This window comes from Sinocyclocheilus grahami, unplaced genomic scaffold (genome assembly GCF_001515645.1).
Source record: "Sinocyclocheilus grahami isolate Dianchi unplaced genomic scaffold, SAMN03320097.WGS_v1.1 scaffold32.1, whole genome shotgun sequence".
In the NCBI taxonomy this organism is placed as follows: Eukaryota; Metazoa; Chordata; class Actinopteri; order Cypriniformes; family Cyprinidae; genus Sinocyclocheilus; species Sinocyclocheilus grahami.
The window spans coordinates 3,061,778-3,081,954 of record NW_015505211.1 but is presented as its reverse complement, the minus strand read 5'-3'; the positions used below and the strand labels follow the sequence as shown (position 1 = coordinate 3,081,954).

Sequence of the window (20,177 nt, the reverse complement as noted above, 5' to 3'; positions counted from 1 at the left end):
TTCCCCAAACCATCTAACTGAAGAGAGATTTGTCCCCCTTTGGGAAAAAAAAAAAAAAACATGTATTCAAAAGTATTTTCTTCTTCTTTCTTCCTCTGTACTGTTATACACCAGTGGTTCATATCCCCACACATGTGCAATCAGGCAACGTTCTCTTCCAAAACAGTGTGTCAGACTGAATGTGTTGTGAAACTCTTCATCTTATTTTTCACTGATGTAACTTCACGTGTGTTCCAGTATCTTGGAGGACCGTGTAGAGTATCATCTGCTAAAATGTATTTCCAGAACTGAAACGCTGGCTTTCCACATTCTCATGTAAATGTATTTCCATGCCTTGAATTGAGCAAGGCAGTTGTTTTACATCTAACCAGCCTTCAAGTAGAGTCCAGCATCAAATATTTTTTCCTGTTCTCACTTAAACTGAAAAAGTTGCTGGAAGCAACAAAATTGCAGCCGTTTCAGAACATATTTGATGTTTTCAATCATTCAATCATTTATGATATCATTCAACTTGATATCTACATCTACCAACCAAAAAAACGCCCCAAACTTCTTAATAAAAACTAGAAAACTAGTGGTGTCAAAATTAGTGCATTAAAGCAGGCGATAATGTTTTTCACTTTAACGCTTTAGGGTTGGCCACCCCACTCACAACTGCTGCTTCTGTCACTTTTTCTCTTGACAAGAAGTGCATTTATTCAGTCGCAGAACGACCGAGAACGGGAGACGTTTCAGATGCGTGCTCCACTTCACTTCAGCGCCAGACGCGAGTCAAGCGAGCATGGAAACGGTACTGTGCTCGCAGAGCGTGCTCTTCAAATGCACGCAGAAAGGCGCCGGCACGCACTGTAGCCTGTATCCTTTCATATCAAAGTGCGAAATAAACTACGTGCATGCAATGCCGTGGTCAGATAAGTCATGAAGTTACCAAAAAGGCGATTAAAGCTGCCTTAAAACTGTGCATGCATGTAATATATTTTATATGAGTCACATTTAAGAACATGTCTCTGAAATGGTTTTCAAAACTGTCCTGGAGCAGCCCAGCACGGTCTCACTCATCTAACACACTCGATTCAACTCGTCAGCTCATTAGTAGAGACTTTAAGACCTGAAGTGGGTCAGAACAGGTAAAAAGAGTTGAGAGAAAATATGATGCGTGTCAGATCCGCGTTACATTCAGCAGCGGCAGCTCTTAAAGAAATAGCAGCCAAAACAACCTAATAACCAGTTGCTGTGATGTCTATTAATTAAAGGACAAAGAAAGGAGGAAAAAAGATTTTTTATAGCTTTAACGATTCATCTATATTTAATTTAGAATTTAGTGTTTGATAACTTCAATTTAAATTTCTGTATATTTTTGCTGAAGGGCACAGGTAAATATGACATTTATTATAATGGGTTTATGTGAAGATTGTTTTAAGTTCACTTCAATTAGGAGTTATTTTTTAAAGTCTAAGAAATGTTAAAATTAATAGCTCTCAATTATACTGTAATGTTGAATGGCTATAGTCAATTGTTAAATATTAGGTGGGGGGGCAATTTTAAAGGGAAATCAGTATTGGTATCATTGATACTGGCCTTCAGTCATAAAAATTTTGTCTTTATGTTGTTTGTACATTAATTTGAAGATTAAATGTGAAATTATTGCAATATAAAAGTATATTTAAAAACTTTAATGTTAGGTGGGATTAATCGCGATTAATTTCAGAAAAATGTGCGATTAATTAGTTAAAGCTGCAGTCCGTAACTTTTTTGTGTTCAAAATTTACACAATTTATATAATAAGCGAGTACACCGTGAATCCATTTTCCAAACCGTGTTTTTGGCTTGTCCTGAATCACTACAGTACACCTATAATAAGTGTTTATATCCAGACTATTTAAAATGGTTCGGGTAGGTACCGCTGCGGAGTAGCCTTCCGCAAGACACATTCAGTTCAACAACCGCTAGAGCGCCAAAAGTTACAGACTGCAGCTTTCATTTTTTTTAATCGATTGACAGTACTAATAAAAACACAAACGGCATTGTAAGCATTTGTTTAGCAGGTGAGTGATTAGCAATAAAGATCATTTGCCATGTTTTACACACCTGTCGCAGCAAACGTTTGCCAAAATGATTTTATGATCTTGTAATAATGTAATTCAGGAATTTAGACTCAATGATTTGCACAAATGGGATTGTTTACCATTAATCGCTGTGTTCACAGTGTTCCAATGACATCATTGGGGTCTTCATGTTGGGAATCCGACTTCCCATTGCACTTCTTTAAGAAGGAATGTGGATATTCCCTTTTCGGAGAACTTTGTATTCTCTTTCAGAGATTTTAATTTGTGTGGTACTGCCCAATCAAATGACGTACACATTGCCTGTCGTGACTGATTTGAGCAAATTTTTTGATTAACATTTTATACATGCCTAGTTAAACCATGTTGTTAGTCTTATTTCGTCAGTTTATCCAATGATAAATCCTCTTGTAGCAAAATGGCACTTCTGTAGTTTTGGCCCGTCCAGACCACCACCACCACCACACGTGTTTGTTGTGATTTAGTGGTCTCATTATTCTCTTATGTTACTCTACACTGCTCCCATCAAAGATTCAAACTGTGCAGGCGGACACTGAACATTCAGAGTTTATCCAAAACTTAAGTTCCTTCCCGCCCCATTTGTCACAGCGTCCTGCCATTCGTGTTTGATTTCTGAATCCTGCTCTTTTTATTTGCCAAATGTTATGCATGGGTGGGAGGTGCGAAGAGGTGAGTTTGATTTATGTGGTGGCTGGTGTTTGACTAGAGGGTTGGGCTGCATACTGAGGGTTCATAAAGAATACATATACGCACGCTTGCACAACTATAATGATTGAGTGGCCTGGTACTTGCCATCCTACAATGTATTGTATTCATGATCTCCTAGTGTGTAGAAACAAACAACAGATTTGGGGTTCAGGGAAAGGTCTGTTCTAGATGGATGAAGTCTACCCAACAGCCTCTGCCGAGAGGAGCCTGTCCTGACTGGAGCTGAAGGGAGCGGCCCATTCACATTCACACACAGGAAAATACTTTTTAAGAGCTGAAGAAAAAAAGTATTTGAACTGGAGTAAGAGGAAAGGATGATGGCACACCGCTTGACCCCCGCTTGCTTCTTTCTTTCTTTCTTTCTTTCTTTCTTTCTTTCTTTCTTTCTTTCTTTCTTTCTTTCTTTCTTTCTTTCTTTCTTTCTTTCTTTCTTTCACCAAATTTGTAAGTCAATGTATAATTTAAAATGCAAAATTCCACAGTTTATTTTAGTATTATTTATTTTATTTTATTTAAGTTTTATAATTGTATGTGCTTTTGTCATTTTTTTTTAGTTTTTGTTTTTTTAGAAAGTATTTCTATTTAGCTTAAATTTGTTTTTGTTTCACTTTAGTCAGTGTTATTTTAGTATTGTTGAGATACTATTATAGTTTTAATATTTTGAATTAATTTTAATATTTGAATTAATTGTTTAATTTTTATTTAAGTTTGAGTTATTTTAGTATGTCAAGTTAAACCTAAATAAATATGAGAAATGTTGCTCTGTCAACTAGCTAAATTGTTTCTTTTTATATTTAATTTTATTTCAATTAATGTTTATTTTATTTGAAATAACAAAATGTTTTTTAATGGCTTTAGTTTTAGTTAATTATATTAACCAAGGTTTTAGTTTTAGTAATTTTAGTACTTCAACTTACTTCAGTTAGTTGCCAAGGCTGTTTTAGTTTTTAGTAAGTATTTTAGGTTTTATTATCATCTAATATTTATGTTTTATTTTATTTCAGTTTAATTTCAGTTACCGAAAATAGTGAAATAGTCATCACTAAAACTATATGGCACTACGATCACTACCAAAAACAATTACTATTAATGCATCAATTTAGTTGTCCAAAAAGTTGCTTACAAAGATTGGATGGCCTTTATGTTGCATTAAAAATGAAATATTGAATATTTTTGCTATATTACTGTACAGGACTTTTCTTCTGCATTATGCAGTTGTTGATGTGTGATGTTTTTCTATTTAGTGTTAACATTCAGTGTATAAAAATGCATATTTGGTCTTCCCTTTCCCTTCTTTGCAAACATCTCCTTAGTATGAGATATTCAATGGGTTATTATTAGTAAAGATAAGGGAGAAAAACGCTCTCTTTTTTGTTTTTTTTCCCCGTCATGTTCCTCTCAGTTGAAGCCTGCCTTTCCCATTCCCGCTAACAAATGCCCCACACCCAAATTTCATTTAAACACTAATGGTCCTTTAAGCTATTGTCAGTCACCACTTATTTGCTGTGATACTAACCGGGCCAGTACTCTGAGAAACAGCATGAAAGCCTCCTTCCAAAACTACTGTAGTTTATCCCACTTACAAAGGGAGATTGCCAGAAATTGCACAAAATGACTTAAGTGTAACCACGTCTCATCTCTGTTTAATGTACAAAGCTGCAGTCATGCGCTCTCGCACTCCCCCGCCGGTTCTGGTCACTGAGCGCTTCCTCGTTTCCATTGAAGCACAGAATAAAGCTTTGCAGGGTCAAGCCTCCTGTCACTGATTCCCTCGCTCTAATTTCTCGTCACGTCCATGCACATGTTGTAAATTATGCCCGTAAAAGTGATTTGACGTTGTTATGATCGGTAGTTGCACTCGGGACCGAGGGCCTGTAAATGTCAGATGTGGAGGCACTCCACAAATGAAGAGGAAAATGTTAAGAATATAAAAAAAAAATATTAGTATAGAGCAAGGGGACACACTTTTACTAGTCCTTTTTGGTCATCAGAACACCTGTTTGCTTCAGTTTTCTGTGGTTTAGCTTTCATGCATTTTTCATCTCATTGTTGGCAAAATAAAAAAAAATGCTTTGTCAATTAATATTTCCATCTGTAATTTTCGGTAATGAGATCAATTGTTTCTTTGGAACATAAAAGAAAATATTTTTAATGTTAATTAATTGTCTCAATGGTGGTTTTTGTTCATACAATGAAAGTCTGTGTGGTCCAGTGTTGTTTTGGTCCTCATTAACTTAATTGTATGGATAAAAACAGCTGAAACTTTCTTCAAAATGTCTTTTCGTGCTTCATAGCTGAAATAAGATTGAGGGTGAGTATATGATGACAGAATTTATATTATTGGGTGAACAATCCCTTTAACCTCTGCTGTTGTTTCTCCAGAGCAAACGCAGATGACTTCCTCCAAGTAGTCTTTAGGAAAGGTGTGGGCGGTCGAAGAGGAGGCCTTAACCTGGTGCTGACAACTCTGATGGCCGAGAGAGGCGATATTACTAAAGCAGAGTTTGTCATAGGGGACTGTTTAAAGAGAACAACGTTTAGACCTTTCTGTCTTTCTCTGCCTCTGGCTTTTTTTTCTTTTTCCTGCTCTCTCGTCCTAATGAGAGGTTCAAGGCTTTGCATATGGGACCGCTTTGCTCCAGCGACAATGATCTCTCTTCCTATTTCCCTGGGTCACACCTCCCATGTCTTCAGAAAGACAGCACCAGGGTCCAGGATGTCCCGACAAGCTTTGCTTTAGGACAGAGAGATCCCACAGAGCAGTAAAAGAGAAGAGAATGTGAGGCATATTATAAAGCAGACGCTCTCTGTTTTTACAAGTGCGAGTCAGAACAAAGCAATTTTGCCCCCCCTTTTTTTTAAACCAGGCAGTCTGCTTTGATTTTCTCTCTTTCCACTCTCATCTTCCCTCATCTTCTTATTTTATGTAAGTGAAGTGGAAAAGAACAGACAAGAATCAACTCTTTATAGGAATTGTTCACCCAAAAATGAAAATTGTCTTTCTTCCTTGAAAAAAAATTATTTTGTAGAATCTTCATGCAATTCTGACCACACATATATAGAAATATGTATTTGTGTGTATATATACTGTATGTCAAGTCACCTTTATTTGTGTAGCGCTTTTTATACAATACTGATTGTGTCAAAGCAGCTTTACAGTGTCAAACAGGAAAATAGTTTGTCAATAATGCAAGAGGACAATAACAAAGAGTCATTTTCCTGCTAAAGTCAGTTCATTGATGATTCAGTTATGTCGTCATCCAGTTCAGCTCTCTTCCAATAGTGTCTGTGCAATCAGTCAAGCGTTCCCAACTAAGCAAGCCAAAGGCGACAGTGGCAAGGAACCAAAACTCCATAGGTGAAAGAAATGGAGAAAATACCTTGGGAGAAATAAGGCTCAGTCAGGGGGCCAGTTATCCTCTGGCCAATACTGTATATGTATTGGTCCTAAGACAGAGACCTGAGGCACACCATAATTTCAGCCTATCCCCCTTTTGACCTGTCTGTAGAAAGAATTTAAAACCTCCTCCTCTCTTCATTTCACACACATTAATCTCTCTTGCTTTCTGTCTCTTTCTCTATTTTCCCTCTTCTGTGGATATTATTTCTGAAATAATGGATCACAACAGTATTGCATAGAAGTGGGGCTGACACATGCATTCCACTGCAACTCACACTCACACACATGCATGCACACTCCTGGCTGATGCTTTGATGACATGGGGGTAGTGTGGCCATGCAGGCTAGGTTGGAAAATGTCTTTGAACACCATCAGCAAAACCCTTAGAGTCAGGTAATCTGGGCAGAGTCTATAGCTTTCCAGCAAATCAGATTTAGGAAATTTGCTGTTCTGTTTCCAATTAATGTTTTCAATGCCTTCATTTATATTTTCTACTTTTCAAATGCCTTTCATGTTTAGAATTTATTGTTTCATTGTTATTATTTATTGTTTCCAGACCCAGGCATTCAGTTCTAAAATAAGATGTAACATTAATCAATCTGAAAATCTAAACAATGAAATAAACATAAATAATTTAATGTATGTAAAATGATTTCTACCCATTTTTAAGCATATTAGCTTTGGCATTGTTTCCACCACAAACAACAATTTTGCCCCAGTAATGTTTTAACAAAATTTAGTGTACCATGATTGAGATTATGAAAATTAATTTAAATATTAATTGTGAACTGAATATTTTATTTGTAATTTTTAAAAAGTTCACGGGGCCAAAGTTCATAGTTGAGTTACCACCCATAAATGTACATAAGTACAATAACAATTTAGAAAGTGTTTAATATTGTAAAATTTCACAATTTCATCATTAAACTCTGTCAGACTTTTTGTAAGCTAAACAAGTCTTATCTTGCTTCTGGGAATCGTTATCCAAATTTAGAGTCAGGAGTGTTTTGATTATATGGTCTCGTCTTATATTTATGTAAAAAAAAAAACCCTACAAGCATTTTTTGAATCTCAATTAGTTTTATGTTGCCTGTAGAGGAAATGTTTTTATTATGATGAAAGGCTATGTTTTATGATGGTACAATTTAATAGACTGCCATCAAAATGAGACACACCTACCCACCTGTACAAACACACATGAGACTACCTGTTCCCATCTTTTCTCTCTCTTTTATTCTCTCCACCTGTCTGTGTTCTTCTCCTCAGAGGAGGCGTCGTCTACCAAGCATCAGGGTCTGGAGTCTGAGCGCAAGTCTTTGACGGAGTTACAGAAGGAATGCACTGCCAAAAGGTGAGAGATTGGCAACCTGCAACTATCCGTCCCTCTCTTTTCTCTTTTTTCATCCCTCATTCTCTACCCTCCAGTCCAGTGGTCTCACATCTGTCAGACATTGCCATGATGGGCCGCAGAATGGGGTACTTTTTTGGGAGCGCTTTGGGAGATTAGGTGGTCAACTCAAACAGACTGAGGGCATGCTGGATATATTTGTGTTTTCCCACCCACTCGAATTGCATCGTGTGACAATAAGCAGAGTATGTTGTGCCAGTACTGATGGGTTTGACATGACCCAAAGGGTCACACACAGTGGGTTGACCTCTGAAATAAAGCATTTGTATGTCTGATGGTGTTCCTCAAACTCTTGTTTGAAGCACAGATGTCAGGCCTTGTGTAATGTTGCAATAAACATCGTTATTATATGTTATTATTGTCAATTTTGCCTTTTTAAAAAAAAAACATTTTTTATAGACATCAACAGTCAGAAGGGGGAAATGGGATCAGTAAATGATATAATCCAGTCTTGAACTAGCATCATCCACATGAGCACCAAGGCTCATGTGTCAAAGCACTCACTTTGACTAATCGCTCCGCCAACTACTGATTTTCATTATATGATAACATATTTTTTAAATATATTGTATATTATACAAATATAATATTTATTATATTTACTCATATATTTATTATGTTTATGTGTTATATTTATTTATACACTACTGGTCAAGTTTTGAATAATTAAAATAATTTTTTTTTTTTTTTTTAAAGAAGTCTCTTATGCTCCCCAAGGCAGCATTTGTTTACTCACAAATACGGTAAAAACAGTAATATTGAGAAATATTAATACAATTAAAAATAATTATTTTCGATTGTAACTTTTTTTTGTAAATGTATAAATGTATTTACTTTAATTCAGTTTAATGCATCCTTGCTGAATAAAAGTATTAATTATTTATATATTTATTTATTTATTACTTACCTCAAACATTTGAATGGTAGTGTATCATGGTTTCCACAAACGTATGAAGCAGTATAACTTTTCAAAATTGATAATAATAATAAAAAACATGTTTCTTTAGCAGAAAATCATATTAGAATAATTTCTGAAGGACCATGCGACACTGAAGACTGGAATAATGGCTGCTGAAATTCAGCTTTCAAAATAAATTACATTTTAAAATATCATTATTCAAATAGAAAACTAATTATAAAATTGTTTTACAATATTAATTATTTTTCTGTATTTTTGATCAAATAAATGCACCCTTGGTGAGCATAAGAGCCTTCATAAAAAAACTTAAAAATCTTAATTATTCCAAGCTTTTGACCGGTAGTTTATTTATTTTAAATTATAAATATGTTTAAATTCATCCCCCTTAAACTACTGCCACTACAGTCATACACATTCAGACAGATGAGCGATGGGCTCTTCTGGGCGTTGATTCACATCTCGTGCTGTTTTTGGCACATCGGAGACCCACTTCCAGTAAAGACAGATCAAGTTATGTTCACAGTTTAACAGTGGTTGGATAGAAATGTTTTGACCGGATTTTGGGTGGTGTAGAGCAGGCCTGGTGGACCCACATGTAAGCTATAGTTCAGTAAGGAAGGTATATCCTTCATACCTCATCATTATTTCCTTCCTGTCTCATTTTCATGGCTGTAAATGAATACCACGTTATCCTCTATCATTACTCTTCATCTTTCTCCTCAAGCCACAGACCCAGTAGCTGAATGCTGAGCATGAAAAGTAAAAATTTTTTCAACCCCTTGCACCTCACCTGGTCAGGTCTTGGTTTTAGCTGTGCCCGTCCCCCAGCCTCCCCCCGTCCTGAGGTAATGGTGTGTCCCCTACTTGACAGATGTGTCCTGATTAGGGTTGGTTGTACCACTGGAGGATGGGGTCAGAGTGGAGGAAGTTCATTGTAATTTGGCAGTTATGATAACGGAGTAGTTCTTACCATTACTAGAGAGATGATTCAGAGCATCATTAGCAAAGTGAACTTCCTAAAGCCAGTATAAACATTGCAATTAATACTTATTTTTCCTCTTCTTGTTCTTTTTCTCTTTCGTCTCCATGTCATTTGGACTCCCTGTTATTTCCTGTCTTGCAACTGACTTTTGCTGGTTATACAGTAGCTCCAAAAAGCATTTAGACAATTTTGGACACTAAAAACGTGTACTTAAAATGTGTGAATTACTTTTTATTAGATAAATATAAATATCAAAACAAGTTACATCTGCTAGCAAATGTTGCTTAAACCTTTCTCAAAAGTCACTTTGTTAACCAGTTGTTCCCAAGTTTGTTTTTGGTGGATGCACGAACACAGGTTTCCTAGAATAATATATTTACACATGTCATTTGTATTCGTTTTCTATAGTAATAATAATAATATAATTTGTTTAATTTTTAAAAATTATTATTAACAACAGTTTTACTATCATTTAACTTTTAATATTATTAATTTATAATAATTATTATTTATCAATTATTTGATTGTTGTAATTGTTATTATGAATTTATTGCAAAAACAATACAAATATTAAATAATATCAATATAGAAATAAATAAAAATAAAGTTAAATGATGATAAAAACATTATTATAACAGCAATATAATATTGTCAATTATTAAATTATTATTATTCATTTATTTTGTCTAATGTATTTATTAAATATGTATTATTATTATTATTAATTTTAATATACTACATTACTAATAATATATTAATTTATATCAGTCTAGAAACAAATAAAGATGAATAATAATAATAAAAAATACTAACAGAAATTATATGTATTAGCAAGATAATTATTAAAAAATATTAATATAGAAATAAATACATATTAATTTATTATTATTATTATAAAAATTATATATATATATATATATATACATACACTTAATTTGAATATATAGTGAAGTTCTTCTGTGTTTGTTCTTCAACAGAGAGCTGTTTCTAAAATCCAATGCCCAGCTCACCTTCCGCTGTCGTCAGCTTATATCAGAGCTGTCCTACATTTATCCCATTGATGTGGTGAGTGTTTAACGCCACACACAAACAATAACACATTCAAACACGCTCAACAAAAAAACTCAGAATAGAGCTTCCTGTCTTTCTTGTTTTGTGCTGATGGTTGGCGCATGAGCATGTTGGGAATATTAGAGGTCGGGGTCTTTGCAGACTCTGGTGTTACTTGCTGGAAACAAGTTTTGATTTCCCACCATCTCAGTATGACCTAGATCTACTGTTCAGTGCGTACATTGACTGGTGCCCATAGAGTCCCACTGCCAGTCAAATCATTTTACAGAATAAAGTCATTGAAAATGAGCAGAAAACCACATTCAGAGCAAACTATCCTCTGCCAGGCTTTTTCAGCTGCTGTATAAAGGATTTGATCAATTGGCTGCTCCTGCTGTTTCCAGAATGCTGTGCTCATGACTGCTTTTCTGTTGTTTTCTTGTTTTCGTTGCAGAACAATCAGAATGATTATGTGATTTGTGGTGTCAAACTGCCCAATTCGGAAGACTTTCAAGGTAAGTTTGGAATTCGGCAATTAAATATTTGTGATGAACATTCCTAAGTTGTGACAGACTGATTTATTCATTAACCAATTAATTGAGAATTATTTTGCCATTTTGAGTTTATAGGCAAGGCCGACAGTCATGCCAAGAAGTGTTTGCTTTCTCTTGAGTCAGTCCAAAACTCTACAGTCAGCTTGACAAAGAAAATTTCTCATTTTCTGTTCTCTAATATAGAGAGTGAATTTTAAGTCATTTTTCCAAGCATACTAAGCAGAAGGAGGGAGTTTTTAGTACTGTCACTCTCTGAATTAAATCAGATCAGAATCAGATATAGCAAATCTAAACTCATCTGGAGAGGAGCTCTTGAATCCCCAGTCAGTTCTGCTTGACTGGCTACAATTCCCTTGATTTCTGGGTTTCTTTAGTCTGGCTGTGGATCACAGGCTCCAGGCCATCAATCAATCATCCTCCTCTTTTCTGATCAATGGAGCCCTGTGTCCATGGAACCCTTCAACTTGTGGTTAAGACTGAGATCACTCTCTAGTCAGTTACTCACACAGCAAGAACCGTGGTCGGACCTTCTGACTTCTCACATTATATAAGAGAAAAGGATTTTATTAGGGCATTCATCTCCCAGTTCCCTATAGTTAGGCTTTTGGGGTTTTTAATAAGGAGAATGAATTGTGTTTGATGGGTACAAGTGATGTCCTTTGTTGTGCTGGCTGTGGGGAGAGTTATTCATCTCATTTCCCATGTGTCCTTTAGGCAGCACTGTATGTGTCGCAGGGAATCAGGTTTGGCTTTTTTCAGACAGGGAAGGCATGACTTCAAAAGATCAGAGAGGTTAATGGAAGCCAGGTTGAACCGCACACTCAACGACACGCATATTCACATACATGTGTATGCAGTCTTTCACATGTGTAACTATTGCTTGGCACACATTCTCATGCATTTTGAAAACACAAAATGACAACTCGTATGCGTATACAATATATTATACAAATAAATCTCACGCAGCTTTTAATAAGTGATATGGTCTGTGTCCACAGTGTGTTGTTTTCATTTGGAAATATGTGGCTGTTCTAGCCTGGAAACCTTCTGTTAGCTGAAATGTAGTGAGTACAGTGGAGCACATGTAGTTGCAGAGATGTCTGGGAAATGTAGTTTGGATGTATGTTTATGATAAAGCACAAGAAGTGTGGTTTTTCTGGCTACTTGTGAGAGTTGTCCTACCAGTTGCTCAGCAACCAAATATTTTTTGCTTGGCATTTGGGCTTTTTGTTTGAATTTACCAGAAATGCCCCGAAAGGTTGCCGCTCAGACAGTAATGGGGTCATCAGAGTGATTTAGATTGCATAGAATTATTTAGGAAATGCACACGTCGCAGTGTGAATATACACATTTAAAGATTGAACACTAAAAAAAAAAACAAGGATCGGCTAATCCTAGAGTAGCTTTTAGCCTCTGGTGATACCTTTGACCCCATCAGGAAGTTTTGCATGGTATTAGGTTATTATGCGACTCCCTATAACTCAAGGGTCCTAAGGAGACTGAACAAAATGAATGGCCAAAATGAAAATCAACTTAACAAATGGCCTCTGATTTATAACCTCGGATTGGAGTCAATGAACTTCAATTGTTGTAAATCATCCTTTAAATCAAAATGTACAAATCTTGACTCCAGCTAAAATGGAGAAGAACAGTTTTTGTATTACTAATATTTTGTGCATTGTGACATTTATTTAATGTTCTCTCAAAGGGGACATCAGATGCCCATTTTCAACATGTTGTTATGATTCTTTAGGGTCTGCATGAAATGTCTGCAACATACTTTGGTTAAAGTTCCTCAATGGTCGTGTAAAACAGCACCCTTTTTGAGCTACTGCTCACTCCACCCCTCTCTTCCGTTTTTTTATGTTTTCGGTGGCGCGTTACCATCAAAACTAATCTACTGAGTCCTCAGTGGCTCTGATGTTCAGTGATCCCAAAGATCTTCATTTTTAAATAAAATATTTCTTTCCTTTTTGATTTTCGGTGGCTAAATATGACCCAGAACTTTCTTCGAGATTCACCTGTCTTATTTGAGTTTTATTTGCTGTGCAGTTTTCTCTTATTTGAGCGTTTTTTCCCCCTGTGTTTTCCTCTGTTTGCTGCAGCAAAGGATGATGGGAGTGTTGCGGTGGCTCTGGGTTACACGGCACACCTGGTGCTGATGATATCGAACTTCCTGCAGATTCCACTCAGGTATCCAGTCATCAACAAGGGTTCCCGCTCCTCCATCAAGGACACCATCACTGACAAACTCACAGAGAAGGAGAGAGAGTAAGAATGTTTTTTAAAGATTCTTTAAGTTTTATTGCTTAGTGATTAATTGAACTACATTTTTCATTGCTCTGTATCACATTTTTTTTAATTAATAGTTGATGGTAGAAAAGCAACAGAAACAAACCAGTTGATTTATCTTATGCATTACACTCTAAAGACTTTCTTCCCTTAACACAGGGGAATATTTATGCATCTTTTTGCACCTGCGGTTTATGCGTGTGTAATTTGTCCACCTGTCTGGTTCAGTGTGTGTGTTCAGTGGTGGTTTAAGGCCCTTCTTGGATTAAACGCTACTTAAACGCCACGGGGTTCTGACTTTCATGTGCCCACCTCGCCTCCCTTTCATCCATTCCTTTTTAACTCTCTTTTCTTTCATCTTTTTATCTCATCCTCCCTCTCAGTAGATTACCACGTCTGCTGCAGCATGGGAGATAAATAACATCCTCGAAAGAGGGTCTCACTGGTGTCTTAAGTTGTGTAAATATTTATTTATATTTTTGGCCTTTTTTTGTCATTTTTGTATTTAAGCCGTTTTCTGCCACAGAAAATAATTGTCACCTTTTTAACTCACAATTCTGGATAAGATATAAACTCTTGATTCTGAGTTTCTCACAACTTTCTCGCAGTTCTGAGCCATTCTGACTTCTTTTTCTCTGAATTCTGAATTTACATCTCATAATTCTTATAATTTGTTTCCATACTTTTGTTAATGGTAGAGAGAATTTTTTTTCCCAAACCAGACTCAATTAATTTTTTTATGACATTTTTGTGAAGCCCCGAGTTACAGGTGCATTGTGGTTATTTGGAGATAGCAATATTGAGTGCATTACTACTTCCACGTTTCATTCTGATCCTCCAAATCTGTTTGTAAACAGTTTTACCTTTGACATCTGTTCTATGCCTGTTTATAACTGTAGCAGCTAGAGTAACATTTCATCATCTAATGGGATTCTTACGCAACTCTTGAAACCACCATGTTTGCCTGGTCTGCCATGAATGCGGTTATTTCCCCCTTATCTTCATAGTTTCATGTTAAATTGTATCCTCAGGGTGTGATGTTGCCCTACCGTGTGTTAAGATGCTTGTCATTTGAATTTTTGTGTGCATGCTATGCTGTGGTTGCCATGGAGACGGATGCACATTCTTCTGGCTAGGTCTTTGGGGTCCGAAGACCCTGGCATTTTAATGCCAGAATGTGTGGGCACTGCAATTACAGTGCCGGCTACCTCACTCAAATTATTGTTTTTCTGTGTTTTGGTGCCGTAACTAAGCAGGAGCGATCCAAGAAACGAGGCTGCTGGTGTGTGCTGATTACATGTCTGCGGTGCACATGCCCAGAGAGGTATCACATTCCTGCATTCCGCACATGGCAAAAAGCCCCTTAATGAAACTCGCAATAAAATTGGATTGTTATAATCAGATGGGCCTCCTTTTGAATGACGGGGTCGAGATGCCTTTCTCCACTTTTGATGTAGGATTAATGGCTGATTTCAACAGCTTATAAATGAGGAGGAAGAGGATGGAGAGGTAAGCGTGAGGGAGGCAGAAGGAATAATCCTGGATTGTGCCAGCTCTTCCCCTCGTGGTGTATGATGGCTTGATTACACTGCAGCTAGGGATTGGCACAAGTACTCAGAAATGACTCAGGAAACACAATAACTGCATGACTTTATTGATTTTTCAGCATGTATTGTAATTTGTATTTGTTGCGATGGCGTTTGGCATATTTTTATCCATGCATTTAATGTACAGTTTTTATCAGTTCATGCATTCCTTGGAAACCAAAACCATGATGTTGGCATTAGTAGCACCATGTTCTATTTTTTGTGCTACAGGAGCCTTCTGGTGTGACACTGAAATAAACAGTGAGATGCAATGTACCACAAAAGATGTCCATCTAATAATAATAATAATAATAATAATAATAATAATAATAAATTTATTAAATCATATTAATATGCACTACTGTTTAAAATATTTGGACAGTAGGATTTTTAAAAAGAAATTAATACTTTTATTCAGCATGGATGCATTAAATTGATAAAAAATTACAATAAAGACATTTATGATGTTACAAAAGATTTCTATTTCAAATAAATGCTCTTCATATGTTTGCATTAAACTACACATAATTTTATAATAAATGCAACTAAAAGCTATCTATCTAAAAGCTAGTTTGTAAGCAGCTCGAACTACTGTTAAGCTACTGTAATGTAGTTCAACTCAAAACAAATATTCTGGCATCATTTGCTTAACCTCACTTTGTTGAAAACTGTTATGACAATTTCCCAAGTATCGTGTGTGTTCCGCACAAAAAAAGAAAGAAAAAAAAAAGAGTCATACAGGTATGGAATAACATGAGGGTGAGTAAATGATTACTACATTTTCATTTCCGGGGGAACTATCCCTTTAAATTAATAGCGTCACTACTTTAAGTGTAGCGTCACTACTCCTCAACTCTTTTACAAAATATAAAAAAAAAAGAGCCAAAAATAGTGTCTGATTTATCTTTTAATTCCTCCAGCAGTAGAAATGACCACATCCGTAACTGCGGCTGACTCCGATTAGGCCTAGCACATTTCTTCACATTTTCAGCGCAGACGTCCCCTACCAAGGTCCCGATTTGTTGCGTTCAACATTAATGTCTACATCTCTAGATGTTCTGCAATTTTCAGCTGCATGAATGTAACTCAATAGGCCATCTTTCTGCAGAGCAGAAACCCTTTGCAGAGTTCAAAGACAGTATATTCGGCCGCCCACCTCCCGCTCTGCCAGTCACAGAGACTCCCTGGAGACAGCGCTGTTATGAAAGTCAAACAACAATCAGGACACACTCTTCGTGACCCTCAGCCTGTGTGTTTGTGAACGTACACGGCCATTAGCAGCAGCTGAGCAGGGGGTGAAGCCGCTCAGCTGTTTAAACGGCCCCATGTATGTGTGTTTGCAGATGAATCAGGTGCCGCTGAGAAGACAAAGGTCTAACCAGTCAGAAGTCAGACTCCAAAGCTCATTAAGTTATGAGTTACAAGGAGAAGGAGAACGGAGGGACCTATGTGGCCCTCGTAATTAACTCCGCACAAGCCGGGCCTGTACCAGATCCTATTATCCCTGCTGCTACCGTGACCCTGTGACCTCCACACACCATAGCTTACAGCAATGTGAGCTGTAATCAGCCCCAACGTGTCATTGTTTAACATTGTGTCAGCCTTATGCTTGATAAATACGGTTTAAATCATCTTCTTTATCTCTCTCATGGCCTGTTTGTCTGGCGTTCATATGTCTGTCTCTGTCGTAGCAGGGTCTTGGGTTTGTGTAGTGGGTGTTCTCTGAGCTGCAGTTTAGGTAGTCCATTAATCTCCTTCAGTTTGGGAAGATACACCAGAGGTCTTCATAACTGCACTTACTGTATGACTTTTCTTTGTAGTCTGTGGTCTGCAGCCAGACAGAGCAAATCAAGTTGTCATTTTGGAGCTCTAGTACGCAAGTAGTCATTTAACAGATGCTTTTATCCAAAGAGACTTGAAGTACACTTATTACAGGCGCTCGCTGAAGGCAGGGCTGTGCAAAATTCAGAATTGAAGAATTGGCTCCCTTTCAGTTCATTAGCATGAATTTGAATGGAATTGACCACATCTGTCTTTCTGTTTTATTGTTTTTTCTGTCTGTCTGTCTATCACTTATTCAGTTCTGTCTGTCTGAGCGAATCAAATACATGTGAATCACATTCTGTTTATCTGTCTGTTTATCGTTCTATAATTTTTTTTTCTATCTGTATTTTTTTCATTCTGTCCGTCCTTCTGTCTGTTATTCTATTGGTTTTTTATTCTGTCTGTCTGTTGTTTTATCAGTTTTTCCTCTAAACTCTAGAAACTTTCAAACTTCAAAGGTTTTAAACTATGAAACAAGACAAACTCAAAACTTTGAAAAAAGACAAACTTTGCTTTTCTAGTTACAAATTACAATTAGATGTATATTAATTTCTTTGACTTCCTTACATTGCCGTTCATCCTGTTTGTTACCTCCTATTCAAATTCGGTTCAAACTCAGAAGTTTGAATGATAAGTCATTCATAGTCCGATTCTGAAAGTCGCACAATCATAGATTTCCTGTTTGTCAGGGTCAAAATCACAACCTTTTGGTTACCAGCTCAGACCTTTTACCACTATGCCCTTTGACCTCCAGTTTTTAGACATTTCTTACTATTGTGCATAACAAGACCATAACCGTTCCCACAATCTGTACATCATCTTTCCTCGGCTTCATCCAGGCTCCTTCTAGTTGTCAGTGAGGTGGCCCATAAGCTGGAACAACCTCTGACCTCACCTCTCTCAAATTGTTTAGGGTTTAATTCGATCACCCAGTGTGTGTATACACCGATCGAACTGATGTGACCAAGATTTATCCATCTGATGATAAAGCTGTCAGGACAATGATTGTGAATAAAGATGAGTGAAGTGCGAGTATTATGGCGATAATCACTAGTCATTTATCACTGAAGTACAATTATAGAGCCAAAAATCTTCCTTGAGAGCTTTATTAGATGAACTCGACATTTGATAACTCATTGAATTGGTTAGCTGGACTCAAATTAAGAATTATTCCATCATTTTCCATATCCAGTCACTTTTGACCTGGTTCTATAGGACTAGGCTTAACTGATCCATGATTAATGAGATGTTGGAGAGATGTTATTAAAAATGTGACCTGTTTTTCTATGCGTTCAGTTACTGAAATGATAGTGTTATCTTCAGAACTTAACAGTTGATGTCAACATTCTTGAATTTCCAGCCTACTGTGTACATAAATTGAGATCTAGAATTGTCAGGCCACATGCCCAGTGTCATAACTGTGAAGCATTTGGAGATCTTGTTTTTCTATACTGTCAATTTTTTTAATTATAATGGCTCTGTTTCAGATCCTAGTGAACAGACTACCTAACCTTGAAATCATGTTAAGGTATCTTATGCACTCTCACTGCAAAAGTTGTTCCAAATTGTAAGCAGCAAAATAAGGCTACTTTCTGAGAAAGCTAATTTAAGACTAGTTCTGAGGCAGCATCAAATATTTTTTTTTATGGATAATGCAATCAAGGTAGAATGCTTAAAACACTGAGTAGTTATCTTGATGCAAGAAATCAGAAGAAAAACTTTGTTTCTTGACCAAGTGAACTTTTCAACTGTTAAAAAGTGGTGTTAAAAAGTGTGGTGTTATTTCATTTGTATTTTACACAATTTTTTTTGTGCTTTATGAAGTATCAAATTGTTAGCTCAGCAGATCTCAGGTGTAATGCTGAAGTGTTGGGTGTTGTTTAACATGAAATTATTTGATGTGTGTGTGACCGTTAACAGAGTTGCTTCCTACTGTATGCATTCAAATCACTCTCTTCTGAGGTTCCATTTTTGTTATTATGCTGCATATGTAGAAAGTAGACGGTAAGTTACAAGGTTGTGAAACAGAGCAGATGTTTTCTTGTCATGGATTTCCCCCCTATATTATTATGTAGATCTGTATGTCCCTTTAGCTGTAATCATAGTGTCAGGCCACATTCCAAAGTCACATTCTAAGTCATTTCCATATTTACTTGATTTTACAGCTGCTTAAATTGTGCAGGGCTCATCCATTAAACCTGAACATTCGCTGTAATGTCAACCACCAGTCTCGTAAATGAAATCTGATGAATCCCATTCTGACCATAAAACAATAATTTTCGACATGCAGCCTTCTTTGCTTCTTATGAACACTCTTCTATCCACTACTTTTACTTGTTATTTAGCCAAAACTTCCATCCAATGTGACTTAAAATGCACTAATTGGACGGACAGGAATTGGCTCTCAATAACTTTCCGGATCAAAGGTCAGGCCTACATGGGATTGAAGGTGTAAACTTAAGGTTAGCAGCTCTGACCATTAAGCTTCCACCACCCCAGGCCTTTGCTTTATTTTCCTTTTCTTTCCATGCATATTAGAGCGATTGTGTCCCAGTGAGACAATCTTGGACTGCAGTTCTGCGGTTCCTTCTTTCCTTCTCCACCTGGGATGCCTCATCTGTGCCCAAATGATACGGTTTGGAGTTTTTTCGCTCCTATACCAATTTGGTCTTCTATCCCTTGACCCTCCTCTTCTGTTAATGTAGCACTACACAATTCTTACACAGTTCTTTTTCCATAATGTTCTTTGCAATCTTGGAAGCTTCTTTCTGTCCCCCTGGTGCATTCTTGAAATGCAGTGGACTCTAACACGTTGCACCCACATTTATTCACTTCAAGCCAATCGCAGCAAGGCTGATTGCCGCAGAGCTCGGAGAGGCCTAGAGATGCGATCCAGATGTACTCTGGGTGTTGGAGTCCAGGGATTGGCCCGTTAAACCCAAGCCCCCCTCTCATATTGGCTTTTATTGGGAACTGTATGATGGCGCTGTCCACTTTTCAGAAGGACTTTATGACAAGCGTAAAAATGGAAGTAGGAATTGCCAGCTTGGCAGCTTGGGTTCCCAAACCAGAGAGGGTGGTTGTGAGCTCAAAGGAAAGGAAAGTAATTTTTTTGATGATGTCTGCTAAGATGGGATGTACTTCCTTTTTAGGGTTGACTGGTTGTATTTTATTTTCATCTTTTGAAGGGATCACAGCTTAGTTCCTCCTTGTCCGGATGCATATCATGAGCAGCTCCTAATTGCAGACATGTCAAAAAATTAGAGAAATACCAATCAAACCATTGCATTTTGTGAGCAGTGTGATTCATAACATAATGACTTCTTGAAGGGCTGATATCATCTGAAGACAGTGGAAAGACTCGTCAGTC

General features: G+C 36.8%; 1 protein-coding gene across 2 annotated transcripts in view; it reads left to right on the top strand.

The window, feature by feature from the left end:
- Window positions 1-20,177, top strand: part of LOC107577365 (UV radiation resistance-associated gene protein-like) — a 120,370-nt gene that overhangs the window by 41,332 nt on the left and 58,861 nt on the right. For both annotated transcript variants that reach the window (XM_016263457.1, XM_016263450.1), the window contains exons 9-12: window positions 7,459-7,543; window positions 10,479-10,566; window positions 11,006-11,066; window positions 13,211-13,376. In XM_016263457.1, coding sequence (XP_016118943.1) covers window positions 7,459-7,543; window positions 10,479-10,566; window positions 11,006-11,066; window positions 13,211-13,376 — 400 coding nt within the window. The remainder of the gene's footprint in view (window positions 1-7,458; window positions 7,544-10,478; window positions 10,567-11,005; window positions 11,067-13,210; window positions 13,377-20,177) is intronic.